The sequence below is a fragment of the Chiloscyllium plagiosum genome, unplaced genomic scaffold (genome assembly GCF_037043375.1).
Source record: "Chiloscyllium plagiosum isolate Xiang-an unplaced genomic scaffold, Cpla_swu_hap1 HiC_scaffold_2, whole genome shotgun sequence".
NCBI lineage: Eukaryota > Metazoa > Chordata > Chondrichthyes > Orectolobiformes > Hemiscylliidae > Chiloscyllium > Chiloscyllium plagiosum.
The window spans coordinates 152895207-152921569 of NW_028270140.1; the positions used below are offsets into that span (position 1 = coordinate 152895207).

At 42.9% G+C, this 26363-nt stretch overlaps 1 protein-coding gene across 1 annotated transcript in view; it reads left to right on the plus strand.

The window, feature by feature from the left end:
* LOC148152024 (polymeric immunoglobulin receptor-like) overlaps positions 1 to 26363 on the plus strand; it is a 47339-nt gene that overhangs the window by 18162 nt on the left and 2814 nt on the right. Inside the window, exons 4-6 of the mRNA XM_087993790.1 lie at positions 6323 to 6706; positions 18330 to 18683; positions 24211 to 24318. Of these exons, the coding sequence (XP_087849916.1) occupies positions 6323 to 6706; positions 18330 to 18683; positions 24211 to 24318 (846 nt within the window). The remainder of the gene's footprint in view (positions 1 to 6322; positions 6707 to 18329; positions 18684 to 24210; positions 24319 to 26363) is intronic.

A 26363-nucleotide genomic window follows, 5' to 3' on the forward strand; every position in this document is an offset into this window, starting at 1 on the left:
AAACTCCGAACCATCCATGATTGCAGAACTCCGTTTGATAAAAAATTGAGTGCTTTTATTTTGTTTTTGCTTTTCTTTGCATTTTTGACCATAAAAGAACTAAAACTGAATCAAAATAAAAATCGTGTACAATGGAAATGAAATACTGTAAGAAATCTCCAAGTAAATCTCCAATTAAGCCTGAGTATCAGGAGCAGCTGCAATATCCATGTTATTCACAGTCTACCATTTTGAGTCATTTTTCTTCTGAAGAAGGGTCACTGGACCCAGAACACAGATTTGCCAGACCTGCTGAGTCGTTCCAGCAATTTCTGCTTTTGTTTCTGCCTTCCTCACTTGGCCGGCCCTACTTGTAGAGCACAGGATAGGCATAGGTGGTATACCAGCCTTCAATAACAGGGTTCGCTGTGTCACATCAGGGGCAATGAGTGTAGCCCTCAAGTTTGGGTCAGAAGCTGGGTGAGGAATAGCTCCAAGTCAGTGATTTCTGTCCCACACCCTAGCAACACATGTCTCCAGATCTACAGAATCATATTTGGCGTCTTGGTAAGGAATTATCTGTGATGCTGAGGATCTCTGGAAGAGAGTGAGATGGATCATCACTCAACACTCTGGTTCAAATTAGGTGTGAATGCTTCAGCCCTGTCATTTGCACCAATGAGCTAGGATCCCCCTCACTGAGGATGGGAATGTGTGTGGAGACTCATACCCCTGTTAAGTTGATTAATTGCCCTCAACCATTCACAACTGCATGTTGCAGGTCTGCTGAGCTTATATCTGATCCACTGACAGTGGGGTCACTTATCCCAGGCTATCACTTGCTGTTTATGCAGTCTGGCATTGAGGTATCCCTGTTTTATAGCTGACATCTTATTTTAATTTTAGCTGGTGGTGTTCCCGTCATCCGCTCCTGCATTCTTCATTGTACCAGGGTTGATGACCTGACTTAATGGTAATGCTTAAGTCAGGGAACACTCAGGCTTGGAGTTTACAGTTTGGGTTGGAGTTCAATTCGGCTGTATTGCTGACCTACAGTGTTGCTGGGAACTGAGTTCTGAGTTGCTAGATCTATTCAGAGCCTGTCCCATTTAACACAGGGCTAGTGCCACACACATGGTGGGGATATACCTCAATGTCCTTCAAAGAAGGGACTTTGTCTCCAGAAGGACTGTATAGTCCTCCCAGCCCTATCATGAAAAGATAGACGGCTGAGGACAAGGCCAAGCTTTTCTCTCTTATTGGTTCCGTCACCACCTGCCACAGACCAAGTTCAAGAACTACGCCTTTTCGGCCTCCACTAGCTCAGTCAGTAATGAAGCTGCCATTTCACTCTTGCTGTTGGATATTAAAATCCCCCATGTGCAGTACATTCTGTGTCCGTGTTGACCTCCAAGTGGTAGCCAACTTGATTGTAAGGGTGGGAGTGGGAGCATTATGGCAGGAGGTAGTAATCAGAAGATTTCTTTGGTCATGTTTGAACTGATGCCAGAAGACTTAGACTCATAGAGTCATCGAGGTGTACAGCATGGAAACAGACCCTTCAGTCCCACCCGTCCATGCCGACCAGATATTCCAACCCAATCTAGTCACACCTGCCAGCACCCGGCCCATATCCCTCCAAACCCTTCCTATTCATATACCCATTCAAATGCTTCTTAAATGTTGCAATTGTACCAGCCTCCACCACTTCCTCTGGCAGCCCATTCCATACACGTACAACCCTCTGTGTAAAAAAGTTGCCCCGTAGGTCTCTTTTATATCTTTCCCCTCTCACCTTAAACCTGTGCCCTCTAGTTCTGGACTCCCCAACCCCAGGGAAAAGACTTTGCCTATTTACCCTATCCATGCCCCTCATAATTTTGTAAACCTCTATAAGGTCACCCCTCAGCCCCCAATGCTCCAGGGAAAACACCCCCAGCCTGTTCAGCCTCTCCCGATAGCTCAAATCCTCCAATCCTGGCAACATCCTTGTAAATCTTTTCTGAACCTTTCAAGTTTCACAAAATCTTTCCAATAGGAAGGAGACCAGAATTGCATGCAATATTCCAACAGTGGCCTAACCAATGTCCTGTACAGCTGCGACAAGTGGGCATCACGGTAGCAAAATGGTTAGCTCTGCTGCCTCACAGCGCCAGAGACCCGGGTTCAATTCCCGCCTCAGGCGACTGACTGTGTGGGAGTTTGCACGTTCTCCCCGTGTCTGCGTGGGCTTCCTCCGGGTGCTCCGGTTTCCTCCCACAGTCCAAAGATGTGCAGGTCAGGTGAATTGGCTATGCTAAATTGCCCGTAGTGTTAGGTAAGGGGTAAATGTAGGGGTATGGGTGGGTTGCGCTTCGGCGGGTCGGTGTGGACTTGTTGGGCCGAAGGGCCTGTTTCCACACTGTAATGTAATGTAATCTAATCTAATCTAATGACCTCCCAACTCCTGTACTCAATACTCTGACCAATAAAGGAAAACATACCAAACGGCTTCTTCACTATCCTATTTACCTGTGACTAGTTTCAAGGAGCTATGAACCTGCACTCCGAGATGTCTTTGTTTTAGCAATATTCCCTAGGACCTGACCATTAAGTGTATAAGTTCTGCTAAGATTTGCTTTCCCAAAATGCAGCACCTCGCATTTATCTGAATTAAACTCCATCTGCCACTTCTCAGCCCATTGGCCCAGTTCCTGTTGTAATCTGAGGTAATCCTCTTCGTTGTCCACTACACCTCCAACTTTGGAGTCATCTGCAAACTTACTAACTGTACCTCTTATGCTCACATCCAAATCATTTATATAAATGACAAAAAGTAGAGGACCCAGCACTGATCTTTGTGGCACTCCACTAGTCACAGGCCTCCAGTCTGAAAAACAACCCTCCACCACCACCCTCTGTCTTCTACCTTTGAGCCAGTTCTGTATCCAAGTGGCTAGTTCTCCCTGTATTCCGTGAGATCTAACCTTGCTAATCAGTCTCCCATGGGGAACCTTGTCGAATGCCTTACTGAAGTCCAAGTAGATCACATCGACTGCTCTGCCCTCATCAATCCTCTTTGTTACTTCTTCAAAAAACTCAATAAAGTTTGTGAGACATGATTTCCCACACACAAAGCTATGTCGACTATCCCTAATCAGTCCTTGCCTTTCCAAATATATGTGCATCCTGTCCATCAGGATTCCCTCCAACAACTTGACCACTACAGAGGTCAGGCTCACCGGTCTGTAGTTCCCTGGCTTGTCTTTACCGCCTTTCTTCAACAGGGGCACCATGTTTGCCAACCTCCAGTCTTCCAGCTCCTCACCTGTGACTATCGATGATACAAACATCTCAGCCAGAGGCCCAGCAAACACTTCTCTGGCTTCCCACAGAGTTCTTGGGTACACCATAATGTTCACAACAAAATTCCTCCTGGCACTGCCCTCTGATTGAACTACTACTGTTACAAAGCTATAAGTTCCTGGAGCCCCTGAAAGTGGAAATCATCTGGAGCCTACAGACAAAAAGCAGCCATTTCTCCCACCCACCTGTCACCATGGAGATAAAGATGAAAAAACCAAGAAAGCTGAAAAGAACGATGAGCAAAGATCTAAGTTCACATAATAGACATTTAATTGGAAGGATGACAATCATTGTATAGAGAACAGCATCTCATCACTGCAAAAAACAACAGGGACTGTGAAAGAGAAAAATCTTTCCATCTTGTGTTCAGGAATTTGATTTTTGTTGTGGTTCTGTTCGCCGAGCTGGAAGTTTTTGTTGCAAACGTTTCGTCCCCTGGCTAGGCGACAATATCAGTGCTTGGGAGCCTCCTGCGAAGCACTTCTTTGATGTTTCCTCCGGTGTTTATAGTGGTCTGTCCCTGCTGCTTCCGGTTGTCAGTTTCAGCTGTCCGCTGTAGTGGTTGGTATATTGGGTCCAGGTCTATGTGTTTGTTGATGGAGTTTGTGGATGAATGCCGTGTCTCTAGGAATTCCCTGGCTGTTCTCTGTCTGGCTTGCCCTATGATAGTAGTGTTGTCCCAGTCGAATTAATGTTGCTTGTTGTCTGCATGTGTGGCTACTAAGGATAGCTGGTCGTGTCGTTTCGTGGCTAGTTGATGTTCATGTATGCGGATAGTTAGCTGTCTTCCTGTTTGTCCTGTATAGTGTTTTGTGCAGTCCTTGCATGGTATTTTGTACACTACATTAGTTTTGCTCATGTTGGGTATCGGGTCCTTCGTTCTGGTGAGTTGTTGTCTGAGTGTGGCTGTTGGTTTGTGTGCAGTTATGAGTCCTAGGGGTCGCAGTAGTCTGGCTGTCAGTTCCAAGATGCTCCTGATGTATGGTAGTGTGGCTAGTCCTTTTGGTTGTGGTATGTCCTCGTTCCATGGTCTTTCTCTTAGGCATCTGTTGATGAAGTTGCGCGGGTATCCGTTTTTGGCGAATACCTTGTATAGGTGTTCCTCTTCTTCTTTTTGCAGTTCTGGTGTACTGCAGTGTGTTGTGGCCCTTTTGAATAGTGTCCTGATGCAGCTTCGTTTGTGTGTGTTGGAGTGGTTACTTTCATAGTTTAGGACTTGGTCTGTGTGTGTGGCTTTCCTGTATACCCTTGTAGTGAATTCTCCGTTTGGTGTTCTCTGTACCATCACTACCATACATCAGGAGCATCTCGGAACTGACAGCCAGACTACTGCGACCCCTAGGACTCATAACGGCACACAAACCAACAGCCACACTCAGACAACAACTCACCAGAACGAAGGACCCAATACCCAACATGAGCAAAACTAATGTAGTGTACAAAATACCAAGCAAGGACTGCACAAAACACTATATAGGACAAACAGGAAGACAGCTAACTATCCGCATACATGAACATCAACTAGCCACGAAACGACACGACCAGCTATCCTTAGTAGCCACACTCGCAGACAACAAGCAACATGAATTTGACTGGGACAACACTACAATCATAGGGCAAGCCAGACAGAGAACAGCCAGGGAATTCCTAGAGGCATGGCATTCATCCACAAACTCCATCAACAAACACATCGACCTGGACCCAATATACCAACCACTACAGCGGACAGCTGAAACTGACAACCGGAAGCGGTAGGGACAGACCACTATAAACACCGGAGGAAACATCAAAGAAGCGCTTCGCTGGAGGCTCCCAAGCACTGATGATGTCGCCTAGCCAGGGGACGAAACGTTTGCAACAAAAACTTCCAGCTCGGCGAACAGAACCACAACAACGAGCACCCGAGCTATAAATCTTCGCACAAACTTTGAATTTGATTTTTAGAATTTTGTTTAGCCTGTCTGTATTCTTTTTTTCACTCATGGTAGAAATATAAACTGTTTATCTTTTCTCTGTCTTAATTGTGATTGATTCTGTGCGTCTGTGTGTGGGGAGGGAGTGGTGCAGATATTACTATAAATTAATTGATGGAATTATTTTTACTGAAGATTGCTGGTGTGGTTCCCTTCTGTCCCAAAACAGGAACTCCCAGGCATTTCAGGTTTTGGTGATCTTGTTGGAATTCTTGAACATTTATACAGTTCCTGCTGATATGTGAAGCAATAGAACATGGCTATTGACACAGTATTCCCTGTTCAGTCATGATATGGAGGTGCCAGTGTTGGACTAGAGTGAACGAAGCTAAAAATTACACAACAACGGGTTATAGTCAAACAGGTTTGTTGGTAGTATTTCCAAACAAGCCTGTTTGTTTATAACCTGGTGTTGTATGATTTGTAACACAATTCAGTAGTGCCATTCATTTTATGTTTTGTCCTGGTTTGGTGCAACTGAGTGTCTCCCGTGGCCATTTCTGAGGTCATTTTAGAGTTAAATCTGTTGCTGTGGGTGAGACACGTAAGGACAGCATTTCCCTTCTCTGAAGAACTTCAGTGCACTAGATAGATTTTTTCCAACAATTGATAATAATTTCATGGATACCATTATGCTCCTGTTTAATTTCTGATGTTTAATAACTGATTAATAACTGAATTGAAATTCCAGCAGCGGCCATGTTAGAAACTGAAACATCTGAACCCAGTCTTGGATTGCTCATGAATTGACATTACCATTAGGTCACTGCCTCTCATTATAACTGCTATCCCTGTTTCCATGAAATAACAGACTCAGATCAGAGTCTGAAAATGTGTTGCTGGAAAAGCGCAGCAGGTCAGGCAGCATCCAAGGAGCAGGAGAATGAACGTTTCGGGCATGAGCCCTTCTTCAGAAATTAGAGTCTCAAAGTTTCAGTTCCACACACTGATAACTGTGCTGGTGATGTGTTAACATCCTTTGTCTCTCTCTCTCTCTCTCTCTCTCTCTCTCTCCCCCCTCACAGAGGTTTCTGATGATGGTTGGTCAATGACAGTCATGGATGGAGTGAGGGCTGAGGAAGGAGGCTCTGCTGTCTTACCCTGCAGCTTCACCCACCCTGACACTCACCTCACACTCACCGGCTCCATCATATGGATTAAATCTGACACAGGTGTTATCTTTAACTGTACATATCCTGGTCCAGACCATTCCCAGGGTGAGCTGTGTGAGAATGTGATACAGCGGGACGGTGGGAATCGATTCAGATTCGTGGGGAACCTCAGCAACAAAGATGTCTCAATAATGATGGAGGGACTGAGCCAGGAGGATGCTGGTTCCTATCTGTGTCGTGTGGAGCTCAATATTGGCAGTTTTCAAACACAGTCTCCAACAAAGCTGGAAATTGAAGGTGAGGAACACTGTTTGGATGTTGTCTATGCCCTCACAGCTCAATGGTGAGAGACTCCACTGGTCCAGAAGAGCTTGATTTGGCTCCCTGTCCTGGGCTCTTTCATTTGGTCTGAGAGGAGGCAGTGAGAAGGAGAGAGACAAAGAGAGAAACAGAGAGGGTGAGATAGAAGGAGATGAGGCTGTGATTTACAGACCAAACCATCACCATGTATGAAACCTCTCACAGCCTCTCACAGACTCAGTCATTTCCCATATTCAGACTGGTTTTAGTGTTTTGGGATAAGAAACAGAGAAGCCATCACCATGGATTCATGCACCAAGATCCATGCTGCCCGTAGGCAATGTAGAATCATTCAGGCAGTTTAAAGGATGTACCTTGAAAAAGGAATTTGGCGGTGTGACATGTTGAGAGTGTGATTGAAAAAGCAAATGGGCTTCACAGGCTTCAGAAATGGAGGTGTTGAGAACTGAGGCAGCGAGACTATTCTAGAAGGCCATTCAGCCCACTGAGTCTGTTCTATACTTCAATGAGATCACGACTGAGATGATAAACCCCAATTCCACTTTCCTGACTTTTCTTCATAACCCCTGATTCCCAAAATGAATAAAAATTAGTCTATCTCTGTTTTTACGATACTTAAAGCAACAATATTAACTGTTCTCAGTGGCAAAAGAGCTTCATTACCTTCTTAGGGTAGAACATAGAACATAGAACATTACAGCGCAGTACAGGCCTTTCGGCACTCGATGTTGCGCCGACCTGTCATACCAATCTGAAGCCCATCTAACCTACACTATTCCATGTACATCAATATGCTTGTCTAATGACAACTTAAATGTACTTAATGTTGGCGAATCTACTACCGTTGCAGGCAAAGCATTCCATACCCTTACTACTCTCTGAGTAAAGAAACTACCTCTGACATCTGTTCTATATCTATCACCCCTCAATTTAAAGCTATGACCCTCGTGCTCCCTGTCACCATACTTGGAAAAAAGCTCTCCCTGTCCACCCTATCCAACCCTCTGATTATCTTATATGTCTCTATTAAGTCAGCTCTCAACCTTCTTCTCTCCAATGAAAACAGCCTCAAGTCCCACAGCCTTTCCTCGTAAGACCTCCCCTCCATACCAGGCAACATCCTAGTAAATCTCCTCTGCACCCTTTCCAAAGCTTCCACATACTTCTTATAATGCGGTGACCAGAACTGTGCACAATACTCCAAGTGCAGCTGCACCAGAGTTTTGTACAGCTGTAGCATAACCTCATGGTTCCGGAACTCGATCCCTCTATTAATAAAAGCTAAAACACTGTATGCCTTCTTAACAACCCTGTCAACCTGGGTGGCAACTTTCAAGGATCTGTGTATCTGGACACAGAGATCGGAGATCTCTCTGCTCATCTATACTACCAAAAATCTTACCATTAGCCCAGTACTTTGCATTCCGGTTACTCCGACCAAAGTGAATCACCTCACACTTGTCCACATTAAACTCCATTTGCCACTTCTCAGCCCGGCTCTGCAGCTTATCTATGTCTCTCTGTAACATACAACATCCTTCGTCACTATCCACAATTCCATTGACCTTAGTGTCATCTGCAAATTTACTAACCCACCCTTCTACGCCCTCATCCAGGTCATTTATAAAAATGACAAACAGCAGTGGACCCAACACCGACCCTTGCGGTACACCACTGGTAACTGGACACCAGGATGAACATTTCCCATCAACCACCACCCTCGGTCTTCTTTCAGCAAACCAATTACTGATCCAAACTGCTATATCTTCCACAATCCCATTCCTCCGTATTTTGTACAATAGCCTACTGTGGGGAACCTTATCGAATGCCTTGCTGAAATCCATATACACCATATCAACTGGTTTACTCTCATCTACCTGTTTGGTCACCTTCTCAAAGAACTCAATAAGGTTTGTGAGGCACGACCTACCCTTCACAAAACCGTGCTGACTATCCCTAATCAAATTATTCTTTTCTAGATGATTATAAACCCTATCTCTTATAACCTTTTCCAACACTTTACCAACAACTGAAGTAAGGCTCACTGGTCTATAATTACCAGAGTTGTCTCTACTCCCCTTCTTGAACAGGAGAACCATATTTGCTATCCTCCAGTCTTCTGGCACTATTCCTCTAGACAATGATGATTTAAAGATCAATGCCAAAGGCTCGGCAATCTCCTTCCTGGCTTCCCAGAGGATCCTAGGATAAATCCCATCCGGCCCAGGGGACTTATTTATTTTCACAGTCTGCAAGATTTCTAATACCTCTTCCTTGTGAACCTCAATCCCACCTGGTCTAGTAGCCTGTATCTTGGTATTCTCCTCGATAACATTGTCGTTTTCTATAGTGAATACTGTCAAAAATATTCATTAAGTGTTTCCCCTATCTCCTCTGACTCCCTTCACAACTTCCCACTACTATCCTTGATTGACCCTAATCTTACTCTCGTCATTCTTTTCTTCCTTAAATACCTATAGAAAGCCTGAGGGTTTACCCTGATCCTATCCGCCAACAACTTCTCATGTTTCCTCCTTGCTCTTCTGAGCTCTCTCTTTAGGTCTTTCCTGGCTACCTTGTAACCCTCAACCTAACTGAGCCTTCACATCTCATCTTACCATAAGCCTTCTTCTTCCTCTTGACGAGAGATTCCACTTCCTTCATAAACCACAGCTCCCACGCTCTACAGCTTCCTCCCTGCCTGACAGGTACATACTTATCTAGGACCCTCAGGAGCTTTTCCTTGAATAAGCTCCACATTTCTAATGTGCCCATCCCCTGCAGTTTCTTTCCCTATCCTATGCTTCCTAAATCTTGCCGAATCACACCATAATTGCCTTTCCCCCAGCTGTAACTCTTGCCCAGTGGTATATACTGCCCAGAAGTAGACATACCTCTCATTTTAAATCTGCAACCGTTCTGCATCCACCCTGTCAAGCACCCAAAGAATCTTTTATGTTTCAAAAAGTCACCACTCAGGAGATTGGGGATGTCCTTAATGAATACTTTGCTTCACTAGTAGGAGGGTCCTTGTCATTTGTGAGGACAGCATAAAACAGGCTGATATGTTCCGACAGGTTGATGTTAAGAAGGAGGATGTGCTGAAAATTTTGAAAAACATAAGGATAGGTAAGTCTCCTGGGCCAGATGGGATATACCCAAGGTTAATAATACAAGAAGTGGGGGAAGAGATTGCTGCACCTTTGGTCATGATCTTTGTGAACTCACTGTCCACTGGAGTAGTGCCAGGTGATTGGAGGGTGGCAAATGTTCAAGAAAGGGAATAGGGATAATCCTGGGAATTATGGACCAGGCAGTCTTACTTCTGTGGTGTGCAAATTATTGGAAAGGATTCTGACAGATAGAATTTATAATGATTTGGAAAACCATCATTTGATTGGAGATAGTCAGCATAACATAGTGAGGGGCAGGTCATGCCTCACAAGCCTTGTTGAATTCTTTGAAAATGTGCCAAAATGTATTGATTAAGGATGTGTGTAGATGTGGTGTACATGAATTTTAGCAAGGTGATTGATAATGTAGGCTCATTCAGTAAGTAAGGAAGAATGGGATACAGGGAAATCTGACTGTCTAGATCCAGAGTTGGCTGCAAATTAAAAGACAGAGGGTGGTAGTAGATGGAAGGTATTCAGCCTGGAGCTTGGTGACCAGTGGTGTTCCACAGAGATCTGTTCTGGGACCTCTGCTCTTTGTGATTTTTATAAAAGACCTGGATGAGGAAGTGGAAGGGTGGGTTAGTAAGTTTGCCAATGACACAAAGGTTGGTGGAGTTGTGGATAGTGTGAAGTGCTGTTGTAGGTTGCAACGGGATATTGACAAGATGCAGATCTTAGCTGGTAGGTGACAGGTGGAGCTCAACCTGGAAAAGTGTGAAGTGATTCATTTTGGAAGGTCAAATTTGAATGCAGAATACAGGGTTAAAGGTGGGATTCTTGGCAGTGTGGAGGAATTGAGGGATCTTGGGGTCTATGTGAGTTTAAGAGCCATGAGGTTATGCTGCAGCTCGATCAAGCCTTGATTAGACCACACTTGGAATATTGTGTTCAGTTCTGGTCACCTCACTGTAGGAAGGATGTCGAAACTTTAGACAAGTTGCAGAGGAAACTTACCAGAATGCTGCCTGGACTGGATGACACATCTTAAGAAGAAAGGTTGAAGGAGCTCGGGCTTTTCTCATTGGAACAAAGAAGAGTGAGAAGCAACTTGATAAAAGTGTACAAGCTGAAAAGAGGCATAGATAGAGTGACTAGTCAGAGACGTTTTCTCAGGGTAGAAATGACTATCACAAAGGAGCATAATTTTCAGGTAATTGGATGAAGGTTTAAGGGAGATATCAGAGATAGGTTCTTTACAAGTGAGTGGTGAGTGCGTAGAATGCACTGCCAGCAGTGGTAGTAGAGTCAGATACATTAGAGACATTTAAATGAGTCTTGGATAGGCACATGGATGATAGTAGAATGAAGGGTATGTAGCTTACTTTGACCTTAGAGTAGGATAAAGGTTTGGCACAACATCAAGGGCTGAAGGGCCTGTACTGTTCTATGTTATATGTTCTATGTCTATCTCTTTAGCTTGTAACAAACGCAAAAGAATGCAAATAAATATGTCAGGCATAATTTCCCTTTCATGAAGACATGCTGACTCTGCATGATCATATTATCCATTTCTGCATTCTGAATGATTATATCATTAATGATAGACTCCACTATTTTCACAATACTAGACATTAACTTCCTGGTCTGTGGTTACCTATTTTCCTTTTACCTCATTTACTTTAAAAACACAGGTGTTACGTTGGCAAATTTCCAATTCTCCGGGACTTTCCACAATCTGAAGTTCCCATGCATCTATCTATTGTTTCTATCATCATTTCCTTTAATATCCCAGAATGCATCACACCAGGTCCAGGAGCCAACTTGTTCTTTTTCCCTCCAATAGTTTCCCTAGCATTTTTCTCTGATGATAGTTATTGTACTTATTTTGTGACCTTTTCAATATTTATGAATGTTGGGATGCTCTCAGTGTCTTCCACTACGAAAACTGCTCTGCTATTTCTTTGTTTCCCATTGTTATTTCACAACCGTATCCTCTGAGACACCTACATTTACTTTAGATACTTTCTTCTTTTTTTATTGATTTAAAGAAGCTGTTGCTCTCCATTTTGATATTACTTGCAAATTTACCCTCAAAGTGACTTTTTTCTTTCTTTATTACATTTCAGTCATCTGCTGTTGGTTGTTAAAACTTTCCCAATTCTCTTGTTTATCATGAATATTTGTTATATTGTATGTTTCTTGTTTCGACCTGATGATATACTTAACTTCCCTCATTAAACCTGATTGGTTTATCCATTTCGGAGAATGCTTCTCCTCACTGGACTGCAACTTTGATGTGAGCCATAATCTATTACCTTAAAAGTCTGTCATCTTTCCTTTTCTGTCTTTACTGCAAAACTGCTTCTGCAATCCACTCCAGCCAGTTCTGCCCTCATCTCTTTGTAATTATCCTTCTATCAGCTAAATACAGTTACTTCCAACCCAAATTTCTCCCTCTCATACTGAACACTAAATTCTCACATATTATGTTCACTGTTTCCAGGGTATCTTTCACTCCGGCATCGTTGATTAAATCTGAATCATGATACATCACCAGATCTGAAATAGCCTGATCCCTTGTTGGATTCACAGTATATTGTTCTCAGAAACTGCCTTGAATATGTTCTATGAATTCTTCCTTATGGCTTCCTTTGCTAATCTGATTGTCCCAATGTATATGATTAATGTACTATTTTTGTTACGTGCTCTTACTATCTCCTGAATTATTCCCTGTCCCACCATATAGTTCGTGTAATGGAGCTTTTGGACCACTCCCACCAACATTTTCTTGCCCTTTTTGTTTCTTATCTCCACTCAATCAGAGAATCATTGAATCAAACAGAACAGGAGAGGCCCTTGAACCCATTGAGTGTACACCAAAAAAAAACACTCTAAATCTACACTCGTCCCACTTTCCAGCATTTGGGCCATACCTTGAATGCTATGAAGTTTCAATTGGTGATCCAAGTACATTTTAAAGTGTTTTCGGATTTCCCACCTCTATGACTCTCCTAGGCTCCACATGTTGGACTATAACCTGGTGTTGTGTGAATTTTAACTTTGTCCACCCCAGTGCAACACTGGCTCCTCCACATCATGTCTGACATTACATGGGACTCAGGGAAAGAATGCCAATTGGACACAAAATTAACTTGATCATATGATGAAGAAGGTGGTGATGGGGGATTTGTTTTTAAATTGTATCATGTGACATCATTTGAGGAACATTCTGAGATATCATCCGTTTATTACAGCAATCGATTACTTAATCAATGTTGCAACACCCCCTCCTCTTTTACATTCCCCACTATCCTTACATATCTCATTTGATGGTTCTATAAGCCTGAACACTATAGGGCCCATCTTGCCCCACCGTCAACCATGCCTCTGTGATAACAACAATGTCATTTCCCCACTCATCAATCTACACCCTCAGCTCATCTGCCTTATTCACAAGTAAATGCCATCTAACCATGCCACACTCCCTTATGACCTCACTTGATATTCACACTGCCTTCTAGAACTACTTGGTTTATCTTTTTGTGCCAGTTAGCTCAGTTGGCTGGACAGTTAGTTTGCGATGTGGAGTGATGCCAACAATGCAGGTTTAATTCCCATACTGTCTGAGGTGACCATGAAGATCCCATCTTCTCAACCTTGCCCCTTGTCTGAGGCATAGGTACCCACAGTTTAAATCACCACCGATCATACCTTTCTAATAAGACTGTAGTTCTCTGGGACTATGACAAATTTACTTCAGCTCTTCATCTTTATTTCTTTGTGTATTTCCCTCTGCGGTACATTCACTGAATCAGCCATCCCTCTGCTGTGACTGATGATTGAGCCAGATTGCTGAAGGCTAGCTCGGTAATAGAGTAGAAAGTGATGGGAAATAGAAAAGGTTCTGCAGGGAGGGCCCTGAGCCCTGGTCTTCAGATAACTCTGGATCTCCTGGAACAATGGAGAGTTCAGTTAACTCTCAGGCACCAAACCCTCTCTTCAACCAACAGCAACAAACACCCACAGTCTAACTTCAGGATGTTTACAAAGTACTGACGTCCTCTGTGTGCTCCACGCTGTAACTCATTCCACACTGTCTCAGGTCAGTTTATAAGTCAGAAATGTTATCTTTGCGCACTATATAACGGATTCAGTGTTTTACCTCACTGTTTGGTGTCTGTGCTGTTCATATCCTCTCTCTCTCTCTCTCTCCCCTCACAACAGATTCTGGTAATGGTTGGTCAATGACGGTCGCGAACGACGTGAGGGCTGAGGAAGGAGGCTCCGCTGTCTTACCCTGCAGCTTCACCCATCCTGACACTCACCTCACACTCACCGGCTCCGTCATATGGATTAAATCTGACACAGGTGTTATCTTTAAGTGTACATATCCTGGTCCAGACCATTCCCAGGGTGAGCTGTGTGAGAATGTGAGACAGCGGGACGGTGGGAATCGATTCAGATTCGTGGGGAACCTCAGCAACAAAGATGTCTCAATAATGATGGAGGGACTGAGCCGGGAGGATGATGGTTTCTATCGGTGTTGTGTGGAATTCAATATTGGCAGTTTCGAAACGCTGTTGGGGACAGCTCTGGAAGTGATAGGTGAGGAACAATGTTCGGATTTTTTTTTAATTTCAAAAATATACTTTATTCATTAAATACTTTAATGGTCTGTACAGTTGGACATGCCATACATATGTAAACATTCCATTTGTTTGCATACCGAAACAGAGTAATCATTCCTATTTACAGGTTGGTACGATTACATTTTTAGCTGAGGCGTCAGCAAAGCCCAAATGACTGTGCGGGCCCCCTGTTCTTCTTTAGGCAGGCAGACGTTACACGGTGGTCTTTCCCCACCGTGCCTTGGCGGCAGCTGCCCCAAGCTTCAGCGCGTCTCTCAACACGTAGTCCTAGACTTTGGAATGTGCCAGTCTGCAACACTCAATCGGGGTCAACTCCTTCAGCTGGAAGATCAACAGGTTTCGGACCGCCCAGAGAGTGTCCTTCACCGAGTTGATGATCCTCCAGGCACAGTTGATGTTGTTCGTCTCGGTGTGCATCCCAGGGAAGAGACCGTAGAGCACGGAGTCCCACGTCACGGTGCTGCTCAGGACGCACCTCGACAAACACCACTGCATTCCTCTCCTGACTTCTTCTGCGTAAGCACATTCCAGAAGGAGGTGTGTGACAGTCTCATCCCCCCCGCTTCGAGGGCAGTGTGCGGTGCGGCTGAGAGTCTGGGCATGCATAAAGGATCTGTTCGGATGGTGTTGTTGCCCTTATAGCACAATGGGGACTGGCTTCACCTCTTCTGGGAGCTCTTGGGTTTGCACCTTGTCCTGGGCCCTTTCAGTTGGACTGAGGCAGGAGGCAGTGATATTGACTGGAATTTATAGAATATTCCATCTGAAACTTCCCACAGTCTCTCACACAATCATTCATTTACTATGTTTAAACTAACTTCAGCATTCTGGGATAGGGGACAAACTAAATATCCTCAAGATCCAAGCTCCTAGATTCCGACCAGTGAAAGCCCTGCCCCGTCAGCATTGGGTGGAGTACAGAGAAACTCGTACCTCCTGAGCCCTCATTGGATGAGCATGCCTCAGAGTGAAAGAACCTTCAGCTCACATTGGCTGAGAACCTCACAGTTGCTGTCTCCCTCTCTATTAGCTGAGGAGAAAATTAGGGAAGCTGCCTTCTCCAGAGGTTAATGTCCTTGTGAATGATTCCAATCCCAGCTGGATTGTAAAATTTGAATTGAAAAAAATCTCAGACTAAAAAGTAGTCTCATAATGACCATGTATCCATCACTGTAAAAGTAAAATCATCTGGGTCACTCATGTCCTTTAGGGAGGAAAATCTGCTATCCTTACCTTGTCAGACATACACACATCTCTGTACCCATAGTCATGTGATTCATTCTTAACTACCTCTGAATGGCTCACTCATTTGTGGACAAGGAGTGAACCCAGGAGTGCAAATGAAACTGTGGCTCCAAGAGCAGGTCGCAAGCTAGGAATCCTGTAAATTAACACACCTTCTGACATTAAAACCTATTGATCAGTCAGGAGCGTGGTGGAATACTCCCATTGTTTCTGGAAGAGTGCAGGAATATATATCGCTGTCCTGTCACAGTTGCTGGCTGAAAATCCTGGAACTTCAACCCAAACACCATTCTGGGAAGAAAAGTAACTACAAAATACACTGCAGTTAAGCGCCAACACTTCCATCTCGAGCACCTCCCAAACTAGTGACCTCTACGACCACCATGATAAACAGCAGCAGATGCACATCATCTTGACTTGGCACTATTTATCTTGGAATTGTTCAAGGGGATGTGGGTGTTACACGCACAGTCAGTGTTTATTGGCCACCCCTAATTGCCCTGGAGAAGGGAATGTGAGCTGCCTTCTTGAACTTCTGCATTCCCTCAGCTGCAGGGATAGTCATGATGTAGTTGATAAATGAATGGGACTTTGCCCCAGTAAAACTGAAGGAATGGTGCAATATTTCCAAATCAGGATGGTGAGTGTCTTGGAGGGAAGCTTGTATGTGGTGATGTTCTCCTGTATCCCATGTTCATCAGTAAACATCCATCCCCACTTCTGACCGTATGGTGGAGGGAGGACTGATGATACAGCAGGAGATGGTTGGGCCTAGGACACTACCCTGTGGAACTCCTGTAGCGGTGTCCTGGAGCTGACCTCCAACAACTGCAACAATCTTCCTATGTGCCAGGTATAACTGAAACCAAAAGAGGATTCTCCTCCAATTCCCATTGGCTTCAGTTTTCCTCAAGCTCCCATTTGCTCCACCTATTCAAATGTAGCCTTGATGTTAAGGGCAGTCACTCACTTTCCATCGCTTCCCTGATGATCGAGAGTGGATTGATGGAGCGGTAAATTGCCTGGTCAGAATCACCTTGCTTTTTGTATACAGGACATACCTGGGCAATTTTCCCCATTGTTGGGGAGATTCCAGTGTTGTAAAACTCTACTGAACCAACTGGTGCAGCAATTGTCCTCTATCATTCAGGAGTGTATGAACCAGTACTGCAGAGCCATCTGATCCATTGGTTATGGGATGTCCTGGATGTTGTAGTTTCAGAATGTTGGCATCATATTTTTCAGTTTGCCTGGTGTTGCTCACAGCATCCTCACACATACATTTCATTGATCTCCCAGCCTGATGAGAATGGTGGATTGGTAGTTAACCTGAATGGTGAGGTTACAGATTGTAGTTCCATGGGCTAACAATGTTCACTTTAAGTTGGGGACTTCATGTTAGGTACTCCCAGGGCAACCTCCTCCCACTGTATATCACAGCGCCTCAATCTCTGCTGGGTCTGTCCCTGCCAGTGGGACAGGACATATCCAGCAATGGCAATTGTGGTACCTGAGATATTGTGAGTTATGATTCCATGCATTTGGTCTATGTGAGGCTGTTAGTTGACCAGTCTGTGAGGCAGCTCTTCCACTTCTTGCACTAGCTTCCAGATGTTAATGGGAAGGATTTTACAGGATTGACACGGCTGTGTCTGCTCTCATTGTTTTTGCAGCCTCACTCAATACAAAGTAGTCTGGTTCCATTCTTACCATATTGCCATTCCTTCAGTGTTGCTGGGTCAAAATCCTGGAACTCCATCCATAGAATTCCTGTGGGTAACCCCTTCACCTCAGGGCTGCAGCAGTTCAAGAAGGCAGCGGCTCCTTGGCAATCAAGTTGGACAATAAATGCACGTAATCTTTTCCAGAGACACCCATGAATGAATAAAAAATATTAGAGGAGAAATTACTGAAACAAAGAAAATTCTGAAGAGATTTGACAGGACAGATTCTGAGAGGATACTTGCTCTTGTGAACAAAAGATGAACTGATTTGAAAATTAGGTTTCCCGTTTAAAGTAGGGAATGAGGAATCAGATCACCTCTCAGCTCATCTTTAAACTTATGCAGTGAAAAGCCACATGGCTGAACTATCACTCCTCTTGTACACAAAATATTTTATTCAAAATTTAATATAGACTACAAGTTTGAATTAACCTGTGCTTATTTTCAAAACTCAAGTTTGAACTGGTGAATGGTTACATTAGGAATTATACCAGGGGGTTCTCCTTCACACAGTGTGTGATCAATATTTTGAATGCGTTTGCTGGACAGAGTGAGGGGGAAGGTTGTAAAATCCGTGACCTAGTTTAAAGAATATTAACTTTGAGCAATGGGTGGAGAGTTCTGCATGAATGAATTCAGGAGGGCTGAATGGATTTCCTAATTTGTAACAATCTTGTGATCAAGTTTCTAAAATTGAGAGGAGAGATTTTGATCAGGGTGACAGCAGGGGAATATCTGGAATAGACCCATGAGTGATATGGGTGGAGGTTTTAATTGTTCATTTTATTGTGAAGTTGAAAGAAATGTAACAAATTGAATCTCGAGCTTCTGACCTCATCCATTCTGATGTTTATCCTTTCCTCAGCTGCTCAGGGAAATGTCTCAGTGGTGAGTGGGACAGAGGGAGATTCAGTTACTTTACCCTGTATCTTTGAGACCATGGAGGTCCTTAACCTGACCACTGTCACCTGGATGAGGAAGGAGCCCTATCAACACATCGTTACATTTACAGCCCAATCACAGGGAAACTGGACAACTGTACACAGTGGAAATCGGTACGAGCTCATCGGGAACCCAGAGGAGGGAAACGCCTCGACCAAGATAAACCAGCTGAGTGTGAGGGACAATCACACTTATCTGTGTGTGTTGGAATACACATCACTACCACTGGATATTCAGTGTCTGATTCAGAAAGAGAGTCGGGTGCAGGTCATAACTGGTAAGAGGCCATTCACACATTCTTCTGTCTGTAGATGTTGTACGGAGAGAATGGAACAGATTCTGTGAACTTTTTAGGATTGAATTTTCAGGTGAAACATCACTGAACTAAAACATTAACCATTTTTCTCTCTACAGGTGTTGTTTGACCGACTGAATATTTGCAGAATTTTGATTTTTGTTCCAAATTTCCAGCTTCTACAGTATTTTGTTTTTGTATTTGAAATTTGATTTTTAAAAATATTTAACTTAATTTGATGTGTTGATTCTTTTAGGTACATTCTGATGTCAGTATTGAAAGACATTGACACACTCAGAACATTCAGTTAAATCTCCAAATGATCCAAAGTTATACTGACATTGAGATAATCTCCTCGAACAGGAAGGTGCAACAGTCTAATGTGTCTCTGTTGGTCACAATGAAAGTGTTCACACCTTCATCAGAAATAGGGCAAGTACATTCCCACAGCATCCATTTTAATGTTTGCAGCATCACAGCCATGTGGAACCTATCCTAGCCCTGCGTTCACACATGGGTTATAAAGGAAGGTGGTGATGTACTGTTACTGTCACTGGGAGACCAAGCCAAACACACAAGTCAGGGGCTCTGGATTCAAATCCCACCACAGCAGAAATTTGTGAAATGTGAATGTAATGTGTAAATATCTGGAGTTTAAATAAAAAGCTAATCTCATGGCCACTTTGTTGATATATGGAAAAGCCCAATTGATTCAGTCATGCCTTTTAGGTAATCTAGGAATCCGTTTCGCTCAGTTGACTGGACAGTTGGCTTGAGAAACAATATGTAGCCTACAATGTGGATCAAACCCCATACTGGCTCAGGTTCCATGGAGCACCTTCCTTCTCAACTCTTCCCTCACCTGAGGTTATAGATTAGATTAGACTAGATTAGATTAGATTAGATAGATTAGATTAGATTACTTTACAGTGTGGAAACAGGCCCTTCGGCCCAACAAGTCCACACTGACCCGCCGAAGCGTAACCCACCCATACCCCTACATTTACCCCTTACCTAACACTACGGGCAATTTAGCATGGCCAATTCACCTGACCTGCACATCTTTGGACTATGGGAGGAAACCGGAGCACCCGGAGGAAACCCACGCAGACACGGGGAGAACGTGCAAACTCCACACAGTCAGTCGCCTGAGGCGGGAATTGAACCCGGGTCTCTGGCGCTGCGAGGCAGCAGTGCTAACCACTGTGCCACCGTGCCGCCCACGGTGACCCACAGGTTATATCTCTCTTCGTGAGAGAACAGCCCCATGGTTTGCTAAGAAAATGGCGACTTGACTTTGAGAATGAAATCTGCCGTTCACACTCCATGCATATGGCAATGCATGGCACTATCCTGACCCCTCTCTCCATCTATCAGCACCACCTCATAGCTGCTCATCATCCATCAATCCTGCACAGTTCACTTCTACCTCTCTACTTGGGAAGACAAAACACAGACTGGATGACCACTTTCCAAAATACCTCTATTCTGTACACAGAAATGACCCTGAGCTTCCTATTGCCTGCCCCTTCAACACCACCATGTTCCCTGGCCACCCTCTCTGTCTCAGGCTTATTACTGTGCTCCAGTGAAGCTCAGTGCAAGCTGGAATAAAAGCACGTAATTTTTCACTTGGGGACTCTGCAGTTTCCTGCACTCAATATGGAGTTCAATAATTTTAGGGCCTAACCAACTTCTCCTATTTCCTTCACTCAACCATCACACACCAGGCCTTGTTATCACATGGACTGCTACCAGAAACAATCCATTCTCATCAACTAATGGTGCTCATGAACAGCTGTTCATTCTTCCAGGCTGAACTTCACCCTTTAATCTCTCTATCCAACTCTATCTATCTAATTCTCTATGTGTTTCTCTCTATCTGAACTCCATCTCCAACAAATGTTTATTCCTCTGCCCTCCCTCCACCCCATTTTCATCATTTATACCAACCTTTTTCCCAGCTACAATCAGATATTGAGTCATTGAGTCATACCGCATGGAAACAGACACTTTGGAAAACCAGTCATGGAGGATGCTCAGTAAATACTACTTCTGGTTAAGATGGCAGCAGAGTAAGATGCTCCAGCTACAGCTCATCTGCTCACCAGCTCCTTTTCCTTTTTCTTTCTTTCCTTTTTTTTCCTTTTGCTGATGTTTTTCTTTACTACCCTCCAACTTTTAACTTCTTAAACTGCCCTCTTTGGAATGAATGAAGAACAGAGTCCAAGACCAGCCCAGTGGGGGATGCGAGTTGCAGCCAGAGCGCAGAGTAGGGAGCAGAGTAACCGCAGGCCTGGTCCTGGAAGCAAATCATGGCCGGAGCCCAGTGTGGGGGTAGAGCAAGCATGGATCAAGGCAGGAGTTGATTCACAACTGGAGCGAGAGAAGGAACAAAGTGATCCCGGTCTGGCCTGGAAGATGAGTCCCGGGCCAGAGCCTGGCATGTGGAGGCAGTGTAGCCTCAAATTCTGCTGCCCGGTGGCAGACTCAGTGAAAAAGGACTATAACTTGAGTCATTAAAGATACTTTTTATTCTCATTCTGGACTTTTTAAACTCTGTATTCTCATGCTCGTCCTTTTTTTCCTACTTTTTCAATTATGTAACAACACTTAAACAGTACTTATCTGTACTTAGGTACCCTGTACTTAAGTTGTACCAAGAGGCAACATTTCATACTTTTCACTGCACTCATCAAAGTGCACGTGTCAATACTGCCAAACAAAAAGCCATGCCAACCATAATCACAAATCAAACTAATCCCATCTACCTGCAATTGGACATGTCCCTCCAAACATTTCTTATTCAATCTATATTGGTGTCATCCAAAATTTACTCACCATGATTTCTCTACTCTCATTCATGTCATTTATATGAATGTCAAACAAAAATGAACCCAGTATCAATCCCTCTATAACACTGCCAGTCACAGACCCCCAGCCTGAAAAACAATCCTTCACCATCACTCTCTGTCTTGTGCCATTGAGCCAACTTTTTATCCATTTGCCAAGTTCATCCTGAATCTCACGTGATCTAACTTTACTAATTAGTCTGCCAAGTGGAAACTTGCCAACAGCTTTAATAAAGTCTAAGTAAACAATTTATATCGCTCTGTCCTCATCAATCTTCTTGTTACTTCTTCAAAAAACTCAATCCAAGTTTGTGAGACAGAATTTCCCTCAGACAAAACGATGCTGACTATCCCTAATCATTCTTTGCCTCTCCAAATGTGTTTAAATCCAATCTTTCAGAATCACTTCCAACATCTTACCCACCACCGAATTCAGACTCATAGACCTGTAACTCTATGGCTTCTCCTTTCATCCCTTCTTAAATAAAGACACAACATTAGCTACTTTCCAGTCATTTGGCACCTCATCCGTATTTGTAGGTGACAGAAATATTTCTGCAAGGGGACATGCAATTTCTTCCTTTTCTTCCCACAAAGCCCTGGGATACAATAGATCAGGTCCTGCATATTTATTTCCCTTTATGTTTTCTAAGATCTCCAGCACTTCCTCTTCTGTAATGTGAAATGTCTTCAAAATATCAATATTTATTTATTTGAGTTCCCTAGCCTCCATTTCTTTCTCCACAGTAAAACCTGGCGTAAAATATTCATTTAGTATCTTTCTGATCTCCTGAGTTTCAATACAAAGACACCTCTTTGATCTTTAAGCGGCACTACTCTCTCTCTCTTTAGTTGCTCGCTTGCTTTTAATGTACTTATAGAACTCTGAATTATCCTTAACCCTATTTGTCAAGGCTATCACATATATTATCTTTCACTTGCCGATATCCATCTTAAGAATGCCCCTACACTCTTTATATTGTGCAAGGGATTCATTTGAACCCAATTGTTTGTATCTAAGGTATGAGTATTTTTTGTGCTTGACTAGAACCTCAGTATCTTTATTCATCTATTGTTCTCTAATCCTGCCATCTTTACCGTTTAATCTAACAGGAACATAATAATTCTTAACTCTCATCGCACATTTGAAAGCCTCCTACTTATCAGACATCCCTTTACCTGAACAGTCTACTCAATCAAATTTATAAAGTATTTGCCTCATACACTAAAATATTCCTTACTCCAATTAAAAACTTTATTTTTTATAGAAGGCTTATCCTTTTCCATAACTATTTGAAAAGAAATAGAATTATGACCACTTTAGCCCAAATGTTCCCCTACTGTCATTTCTGTTACTTGCCCTGTCTTATTAACTGAGAGAAGGGCATGTTTTGCTCTTTCTCGAGTAGGAATCTCTACATATTGATAAAGTGAATTTTCTTGAACCACTACTAACAAATTCTTCACCATCCAAACTTTTTTCCCAGTCAATGTTTCGAAAATTTAAATCACCTACTATTGCAACCTTATTATTGTTACATATATCTGAGACTTCTCTACACATTTATAATACTTATAAATTCTGTGTCCTATGATCCTGCCTCACTAGCTACCTGATGAAGGAGCAGTGCTCAGAAAGCTTGTACTTCCAAATAAACCTGTTGGATTATAACCTGGTGTTGTGAGATTTTCAATTTTACTCGAATCTGTCTTTTTTAATTAACTTATTCTTTTCAGATTCAAAAGCATCTTCATCTATTTTTGTATTTACTCTGCTACTTAGAATCCCTCCACCTAGAAGAGATTGCAGTGATCCAAGAACTTGAATCCCCGAACATTACACCACCCCTTCAGCCATTGATTTATCTCCTTTATCCTTTTCTTTCCCTTCATTTGAGCTTGGCATTGGGAATAAACCAGAGATTACTACTTTTGAGGATCTGTTTTTTTTCAATCTTCTACTTAACCTCTTATATTCACTCTGTGAAATATTAATCTTTTTCCTAACTATTCAATTCCTACCAATATGTACAATAACTTATGGTTTCTCATGTTGCTGGTGGATCCAAAGAAAGGGAATTCATGGAATGCTTACAGGATGGCTTTTTGGAACAGCTTGTGATGGAGCCCTCAAAGGAGCAGGCTATTCTGGACTTAGTGCTATGAAATGGGCCAGAACCTTATAAAAAGATCTTAAAGTAAGGTAACACTTAGGAGGCAGCGATCATATGATGGTAGAGTTCAGTCTGCAGTTTGAAAGAGAGAAGGCAAAATTGGATGTAATGGTATGAAGTTAAGTAAAGGTAATTACAGGGGCATGAGAGAGAAATCGATGAAAATCGACTAACCTTATATACTGTGTCACAGAATTAAGCAGCTGCCTCCTTCAGGAATTGTTCTGATCTGTAATGCACTATCTGAAAGGGCGGTGAAAACAGATTCAATTAGGGGAGCTTTCAGAAGTCAAGTGGGTAAGTATTTGGAAAGGAGCAAGTTAGAGGATTATGGGGAAGGACGGGGGAGACAGACTAACTGGATTGCTCCATCAGAGAATGTCCATATTGTACAGTTAATCTCATGGTCTGTAACCCTGCTACAGATTTCACTACAGCAACACTGAAATATTAGTGACCAATGTTATTCTTGCTGTTTTACAGTGAAGAAGACTGAGCCCACCACTGTAAATCTGCTGGTAATTCCACTGCTAATCATCCTCCTTATCATCATCATTGTCATCATCTTCATCACCTTCAGGAAGATAGGAGGTGGGTTCTGTAGGGAATGAGGTTAAATAAAACGTGGTTCTGTTTTTGAAACAGAAACAAATGATGACTCTACATAAAATTTCCCTCACTATCCTCTTCAATACATTCACTAAAAACTAGCTTTGATTATAGTGTGTGGTGGAGGGTGGGTGAAGTTGGCCTGGTTGATAGCATCAGCCACTCTCTAGTATCTGTCTCATGTTTGACTTTTCCCATGAGTGATTGAACACTGAGGCTGTTTCACAAGCAAAGCCATTCAAACCCATTCTATTGAACTCTGGATCAATCCCCATTCTACTCCCTATTACTGTCAAATCTCAATGCACCAAAATGTCTTTTCATTCAATCCCATTTAACAAAATCCCAACAGACCTCACCTTTTCCATTCATTCCCACTCAGCACAGAATCTCAATTAAACAGAAAGGAAGCTTCAATTCAAAATAATTTGTCACAGAAATTTGAGGGTGCGTACATGAGGATCAGTGGTCGGCACAACATCGTGGGCTGAAGGGCCTGTTCTGTGCTGTACTGTTCTATGTTCTGTGTACCTTATGCGTTTTTATTGTTAAAATAGATTTGGAGAGTTTGCTGCACAAAAGTAGATAGTCTGAGTAACAGAGCTATATCTAGGGGTGGAATGGTAACATGGGCTCCTCTTTGGGCCTATGCAGTGGGTGCAATGTTCAGGCACTGATCTGTTTTGGGGCTACCCTCCTGATCTATCTTTGCACTGGCTGATCAAATTGAACATCCAGGACATCTCAGCCATGTTGTAGACCTCAGACTCCTGAGTTCTATGATGTCACCTTGCGAAGTTCAAATTGCTATCTTTATCTTCACGTCCTCTCCCTCCCCATCTCTGTCAGTTGCATTATGGCTTCAGACTGACAGGATTTGAGTACAGCAGCAGGAATGCTTTACTGCAATTGTATAGGGCCTTGGTGAGGCCACAACCCCGAGTATTGTGTGAGGTTTTGGTCTCCTTATTTGAGGAAGGATTTTATGACGAGCAGGGAGTGCAATGAAGGTTTGTTGAACTGATTCCTGGAATTGCAGGATTGACGTATGATATTCACTGGGGCTAAGAAGAACAAGGTGGGTAATCTCAAGGAAACATATGAAATTTTAACAAGACTAGACACGGTAAATGCTGGAAAGATGTTCCCAATAACTGGGCAGTCATGAACCAAAGGTCACTGTCTAACAATATGGGGTATGTCATTTAGGATTGAGATGAGGAGAAATTCCTTCACCCAAAACGTGGTGAGCCTATGGAATTCTCGCCACAGAAAGCAGATGAGGCCAAAATATTGAGTGCTTTTAAGAAGGAGTTAGGTGTAGTTCTTCAGGCTAAATTAATCAAATCGTATGAGGAGAAAGCGGGAACAAAGTCATGAAATGGATGATCAATCATGATTGTATTGAATATTAAAGCATACACAAAGGGCTGAATGGCCTACTCCTGTTCCTATTTTTTACATTATCAAAGGCCTTCGAAAAATATATGCACAGTGTATCCTAATGTTTTCTTTTCTCTTTTATTTTATTTGAGCAATTTTATTTCAGCAATGTGACCTGCTATAATGTGTTCAATATTAGCTTCTAACATTTTCACTCTGTAGGATAAGCAGACTGTCCTGTCATTTCCTGCTCTCTCCCTCCTCCTCTTTTTGAATAAAGGAGGTACATTCATAATTTTTGAATGGAATGGGACCTCCCCTGGATCTAGGGAATTCTGGCAAATTGTCTTGTTCCTGATTTTGCTACCAAAGTGGATAACCTCATACTTAACACGTTATACTTCAACTGTAACGCATTTGCACTGAACTTGTCCAAATTGCACTGAAGTATCTTTGTATCCTCTTCACAGTTCACCCTCCCAATCAGCTTTCTATATTCAATATTATTTGTTCTAAGTTTGAGGTTTTTTTAAAGTTAGTAACGTGGATTTTCTGCATGTCTAAGGTTAATAACTGGCCTGTTAGTATTGCTGTAGACATGATGATTTCTTCTAAGAACAGCTTATTTTGAGGCCTAGCTTTAG